The sequence below is a fragment of the Fundulus heteroclitus genome, chromosome 3 (genome assembly GCF_011125445.2).
Source record: "Fundulus heteroclitus isolate FHET01 chromosome 3, MU-UCD_Fhet_4.1, whole genome shotgun sequence".
In the NCBI taxonomy this organism is placed as follows: domain Eukaryota; kingdom Metazoa; phylum Chordata; class Actinopteri; order Cyprinodontiformes; family Fundulidae; genus Fundulus; species Fundulus heteroclitus.
Genome location: NC_046363.1, coordinates 35,082,050 through 35,088,964, shown reverse-complemented (window position 1 = coordinate 35,088,964; position 6,915 = coordinate 35,082,050). Strand labels below are relative to the sequence as shown.

Here is a 6,915-nt window from a genome sequence, read left to right as displayed (position 1 = left end):
TAATGGATGCCAGCATACATTCCTTGACTATCTCCGAGTCTGTAAACGGCTTTTTCTTTTTTCCCAATATCCATGCCACTCGTAACGATGCCGCCGTTGCTCTCTCTTGATCCGTACACGCCCGAAACAATATGCGACGTCTTTGCTCATAACAAAATGTGAGCCCTGAAATCTTCTGCCTCCGAGCGGCTGAGCCCGGTGGGAAAGTAGCGTTGGAGTTAGCATGCGTTGTGTTGTGATGCCTTCTTAAATTATACTCTTTACACACGGCGAGGCACTCGTTGCAGATTAAGCACACAGGATTCGCATCAACTGCAATAAACGCGTATTTCTCTGTCCATTCATTGTTGAACTGCCTGTTCTCCGAGTCAACTTTTCTTTTTTTTAAGGTAGAGAGAGACATTTTGTCTTGTTAGCCAATCCTTCACGCTTGACAGATAAAAGTCAGAGAATTGAATTAGAGCGCGCCGTGAATGGTGATTTTTGATTGGTCATGTGCGGTCTCCCAAAATATATGTCCGACGAAAACAGGTATTTGTTTTTGTATTCCTGTTTTTCCACCATGACTTAAACGTGCGCATCCCGCCCCCTACTGCACGAGAGAACGTGCAGTTAGTCATATTCATGCACTATGTAAGACTATCAGTTTGTAATAATCACAGTACACTCTAGGGGCCGGTACAAAAACCCAAAGGGGCCGGACCCGGCCCTGGGGCCGCCATTTGAATAGCCCGGACCTACACGATAGGCTGTAATGCAAAATATAGGAAAACTGTTACTCTGTTGAACTTTTATTGACCCTTTTTTTCTATCATCGATATACATCTATCGATCGATACATGGACATTGTTATTGAATTACTGTCCAGCCCTACTTCAACAACAAATGCAAATATTATAATATGCATCTTGTACAGCAGCACAGTTTGTGAGAAACCTTTATTTCTTCGCAGAGCTCCTACACCTTATTTTTTTATTTCAAAGTTAAATACTTCTTTAGGCTAATTTTTTTTATTTTCTTTCCATAGATTGAGTAGCATTCTGTATATTTTGGTATAAAAACATTTAAAAAGGTGAACTTTAAAAAAAAAAGTTGATCAGTTTGTAGGTTACATTCAAATTGTGAAACAACTGGCTTTTGTTTTTCAGAGTGCGGTATCCCCGTTCCACTGCTTTGTTTGTGTGGCACCTAGACCACCATTCTCCAAACAAAAACTGGATTATCCTGCAAGAATGCTAATTATTTAAAGCAGTTTTTTTAACCCGTTTAAAAGGTAAAATCTTACATCCTAACAGTTGCAGTTGAAGAAGCACAAGTCCGGTTTCAAACCCTGATCTAAATATGTCAAGAGAATAAAAAGTCAGTGAAATATATCTTTTATGACTTTTATGTCAGTAATTCAAAGTTGCACAAAAACATTTTAACTTAAAACCCTTTTCCATACATATCCAGACTTGGGAAAATAAAAAAATAAAAATCTAACTCCACACTTTTCAATCTGCAGAACCCATGAATTTAAACTGAATTCCTGAAAGACGGTCTTGGTTTAAGTGCACCGCATTCCTTCATGTGCATAGAAATAAATATTACATATAATAAATAAATACATGCATACAAGTCTGGTTGTTTTTTTCCTGCATGTGGCCGCATCTAAGTTATTTTACCTTGCAGCAGATACTCCATCATGTTGATGGTGCCACTGGTGATGGGCATCACGGTGACAGGAGGCGCCTCCATCTTTTCTCGTGTTCCTAGAAGCCTAAAGGGGGGACATTTATTAAGTACGTTTAACAGACTTTAACTAATACGGAGCATGGTGGCTAATCATTTTCAGGGCTACTTAAGATCGTTTGTGTGTTTCTCGGTATAGCGTTAGAGGTCTGTGAACTTTTCTACAATTATAGAAGCTAACAGAGAAAGCTAATTGTTATGCAAATCGCTTTTAAATCGAGTGTTTTTTGGATATATTTACCTGTAAAGATACCGAGCAGACGATGGGTTTCTCCGCCGGGTGAAAACAACCAGGGAAATGTTAGTAGAAACCTCCTCGGCAGACCTTTCTCTGTTAGCACAAGGCTAGTAGCTTCCCGGTTAGCTCAGAGCTAGTTGGCTAATATTGGCGTTGGGGACACACGGTAACCCTGATAATAGTCCAAACATTTGACCAGATTGTTGGAAAATGATATTATAGTTCTGCAAAGAAAAAAGGTTGCCAAGACAAAAATATCCAGTTTTGCTGCAAATCAATTAAAAACGCCGAATCAGCAACCACTGCCAGAAAGGAAACATATTTTCTTCTTCGTCTCAGTAAAGACGAAGTAGGGAACGTTCATTCCGGCGCAATGCTGCCCCCTTCTGTTCAGAGTAGATATAAAATCAAAACCAGACTCAACGCAAAGATTGAGATTATTTATTGTCACCATGTGTTACCGTGGTGAAATTTATTTTTGGCCAGTCCGGCTGAGAGTACACATAAGAAAGTCAAACAAACAAACAGGCAACGAACAAGGGTTACATTTATTTTTATTATAGCGTTCAAGAGAGAAAAAAATGAAAGAGATGAAGATTCAAAGTTTTGTATGAAGTAGTTGTCCGTCGTGAGTCACAGATAATGAGGTAATAAGGTAATGCAGCTCGTTTACTCAGCAAATCTTTAATCAAATATCTCCTTCCTTTGCAGTGATATAAGGTTTGCATTGTAGCCACCTCAATTGCTGTTTTAGGGTTATAATATTTACATAATAAACAATGAAAATAAAAATGAGATACATTTTATTGTTGCAATTTGTTACATATAAGGGGCTTTTAAAAACAAAACAAAAGCAAAGCTTTTATTCAATCCATGCTAAGAAATAACATAACATAATTTACCATTTAAATAACATATTCTCTAAATCATTATTTAAATGACAGAATTTTTCACAAAATCAAAACAAAATTATTGAGATTATTGCTGCTAATACTCGGACAAATCACTTTAGGACATTGATTTGTCTTGTCCTATTACCCTTCAAAAGAGCACACACAGAAGGCGTTTTTTGTTTCAGATTGTTAGTATGCTGATGGTACTAAATGTTTTCGGCCTGTATAAGTGTTGGTGAAATTGTATTTTTCGCCTTACTAAAAACAGAAACGACAGTCGCCTGGGTGTGATATGATGCGGGTCTTTCTACTTGCCCCAAGGAAGTGTCTGTTGCAAAGACGGCTTGGTAAATGGTAAATGGCTTATACTTGTATAGCACTTTATGAAGTCCGACAACCTCAAAGCGCTTTACACCACAGTCAGTCATTCACACATATATTCACACCCTGATGGTGGTGAGCTATTTTAGTAGCCACGGCTGCCCTGGAGCAGACTGACAGAAGTGAAGCTGCCGTACATCTGTGCCACCGGGCCCTCTGACCACCGCCAGCAGGCAAGATCCAAAGGTTTCAATGCAATCACTCCTCTTCCATTTGTTAACAACCCTTTGTTAATCAGCATCTCCGGTAAGGTCTGGCTCCCAGCATGCAACCATTTAACAAGCTGGTCTCAAATGTCACAGGGTTTCATAAGATGCATCTCAAAGTTATACCAAGTTTGGCCGATACACATCGAGTAATATAATTATAATCCTTTATGCATGGAGTAATGTTGCTATAATGTGGAATGATTACATCTTTACAACATTTAAATGCAGCAAAAATTATCATTTACTTGTAGAGTCCACAAGATTATTATCTAAAATGTCAGTAATTAAAAAAGTCCCTGATGCCATGCACTTTAAACAAGGTTCTTAGGGTCTTTGGACAAGAAACAGACCCACAGCATCCCAGATCCTCAACTTTACTTAACTGGTGGCGTGAGTTTCCCCCACATAGTCCATCCACTGTTTTACGCCAGGCCCACATTAGGACCACTGTTGCAGAAAGGATCTATCTCATTTGATCAAATCACATGTTTTAAATTAAAATCCAGGTAGAATTGAACAAACTGCACATGTTCACATTTTCGATTGCAAAACAAAAAATTAATTTTTCTCTATAACCTCCCAATCACCTGTTTGGCATTTAAACTGTGTCTGATGGTTTTTATGGAGACGGGAAAACCTCACAATATCCTTTTTTGCAGTTCTCTAACAGTGAACTTTAGGGATTTTTCTCACCTCAGTCATCATCCTGCTCACTTTACCTGGTGGCAAAATAAATATGGGACCTCGTCCCGCCAAGTAGCCCGTGGCAAAACGACGTGGACCTCTGTGTTGTATCACTATTTTCCTCCTTTGACATAGTAAGTCATGATGAAAGTCGTGGTGAAGGACACAACGCAGTCATGGGACAAGCATTACACATGGGAAGTGATTTAAGCACCAAGAAAAACGTATGAATATGTACGGTGGAAGGAGATACATGCCATCATCAGGACTATGCAGAAAAGAAGAAGAATCCAGAGTGAAGGAGTATAACCACTATCTGGACTGCAAAAGTGCTGAAAGCCTGAGTTCTTTTAAATCAAGATTAAAACACATTTGTTTAGGACTGCCTATGGCTGTTCTAGTTAAACTTTGTAGTTCAACTGTTTTTAAAATCATTAATGTTTGATTTGATTTTCCATTTTCCCACGATTTATTTTGTTTCAATTTTTCAAATTTTTTTTCCAACTTGCTTTTATTCTGTTTTTATTTTACTATGTTTTAATCATGTTTGCATTGCCACTACTTTGCATTGTGCTCGTACTAAAATGTGCTACACAAATAAATTTGCCTTGCCTCGCCTACAGGGGAGGATAATTACTGGGATAAGAAATGGAAGAGTACAAGGGAAAATATTGGTTAAAACAGACAAAGAGAGAAAAGAACAATCACAAAACAGAACACAAGTAAACATAAATAATCAGGAATGACCAACATAAGAAGTCACTGAAAAATAAGACACAAACCTAAAGAGAAAAGTGAGAAACAAAACAAAATTTTAGAGGGTCCTGACAGTGGTTTCTAAATTATATCTTCCTAGAACTACACTTGCTAAATTAATGTTTAACACTTTTTTTACACTTCAGTTACAGTTATTTAATAGCATTTTTAGAATTATCAACAATAATTTTGTTTGAAATAATTATTTCTTAACAGGATTTTTTTTCCTCTCAAATTGAGTAAATGTACTCAAATCAAAAGTAGATTTTGAAAAGGTTTTACTATTAGCTAACGCTACAGTAATAAGAGATTCATTTATCAAAGGGATTTTTATTCATTCTAAACAGGGGTACCAACAAACATGTTCAAATCTGTAAAAGAAAAATACCGACCCATTGTTGGGCTTAAAGTAATTGAAGATGTGTAGTTGTTGGTAGTTGTTAGGTGCTCATCCAAGATCTCAGTCAAATTACAGATTAAGGACCCAGATGGATCTATGTCCACTGATAATGCCCGATTGTTTATCAGAAGACTTGAACTATCTGTTAGATTATTTAAGTCCACATCGCATGTCGCAGCACAAGAAGAAGGAGAATCCACACTTTGGTAAACCGTCAGAAAGCAAACAAAAAGCGTAACATAAACTTTTTATTATTATATAATATAATAATTTATGTAAATATCAGATACTCACCTGTGATGACACATAAGTTGATGGTGAGGACTTTTTGACTCGGACCATCACATCGGCTCGCCCAGCAGGTGTAATACCCACCATCTGTATTTTGGACAGGTCCAGTATACAGGGTCTTGTTGGTGGTCACAGCGACAGCTTCTGATCTTCTTTCTAATTTATTTTTGGTCGTAATACTGGCTTCAAAGGTCCATTTAAAGGTAGAAAATTCACCTGGGCATGTCTGGGTGAAATAGCTGCCTTAAAGGATGTAAATAGTTTTTTGAATTTCATCCGTAATTTCTAAAAAGAAAAATGAAAGAAAAAGGAACGGTGCATTAAGATGCATAGAACAGAATAAATGAGAAACTTTGATCATTTTAGATTAATGACAACTGCTGATACCTCTCTGCACATTGATGATGCTGGTAGATTTGCAGATGTCTTGATGACAGTTTTGACACCAGTATATGCCTTCATCTTTCTCAGTGAACTTACTGAAGAACAGGGAGCGATTTGCCAGAACGTCTCCTTTTAGAGTGGTACCGAAGCGTTTTACTCCTGTCTTATCCTGAACGTATAGCAGGATTTCCTTACTGCGCTCATTCTTCTTGTAAAACCAGCTGAAAGAGTCTGAGTAAGCGCTGCAACCATGGTAAGGTACCAGAACCGGGCATCCCAGCCAGGAACGAAGCTGAAGTGCTGCTGCTAAAGTATCAGTTTTTCTGTTAGTCACAAAGACTACAAGAAGGTTTAAGATGTTGCTTTTGAAGCACCTTGACAAGACAGTGATTTTATCAGGTACTTACCATTTCCTGGGAGAATGCATGAGTTCCAGTAAGTCAGAAAAAACACACAAACGCAGGCGTTTCGAGGCGATGAAGTCATGTCTCTGCATTAATGAAGACAGTATCGCGCAAATCAAAAGGACTCCCTGTGTGGTCCCACCATCCTCACAGCTCATCAAAACGTGGTTCAGAGAGTCTGTGCAGCATCACAAGCTTTTAGTTTGAGTTTAAAGTGAGGCTGACACATAGGAAGTGGTCCAACAGCCACTGCATAGGAAATCTGACAAAGCTCTCTCCCACACACTTCTGTCGTATATATTTCGCTCTCTGCATCGGCTAGGTGTCGAAGTAAAGAATGTGCATTAAAAAAAAAAGTTTGATTTCTCACCCAGAGGTGTCAGGTCTGTTATGGCACTCGATTTGATACGTGTCGCTGCAATATTATCGAGTAGAAAAAAAAACAATGTGATTGACCTGTGGAATTCAAGTTTAGGCTGAATTTAACTGCAAGCATATAAAGTCCTTATAAGCTGATAGTCCCTGAACTGTGAACCAACCTTCA

The 6,915-nt window shown here is 38.2% G+C and overlaps 1 protein-coding gene across 2 annotated transcripts in view; it reads right to left on the bottom strand.

Annotated features, from left to right (window-relative positions):
* Positions 1 to 2,341, bottom strand: part of med18 (mediator of RNA polymerase II transcription, subunit 18 homolog (yeast)) — an 8,926-nt gene extending 6,585 nt beyond the window's left edge. Inside the window, exons 1-2 of one of the 2 annotated variants that reach the window (XM_036135273.1) lie at positions 1,973 to 2,341; positions 1,665 to 1,758 (exon numbers count right to left, since the gene is read on the bottom strand). In XM_036135273.1, the coding sequence (XP_035991166.1) occupies positions 1,665 to 1,737 (73 nt within the window). In that variant the 5' untranslated portion in view covers positions 1,738 to 1,758; positions 1,973 to 2,341. The remainder of the gene's footprint in view (positions 1 to 1,664; positions 1,759 to 1,972) is intronic. The other variant, XM_036135274.1, reaches the window with a different exon arrangement.
* Positions 2,342 to 6,915: the final 4,574 nt, after the last annotated feature.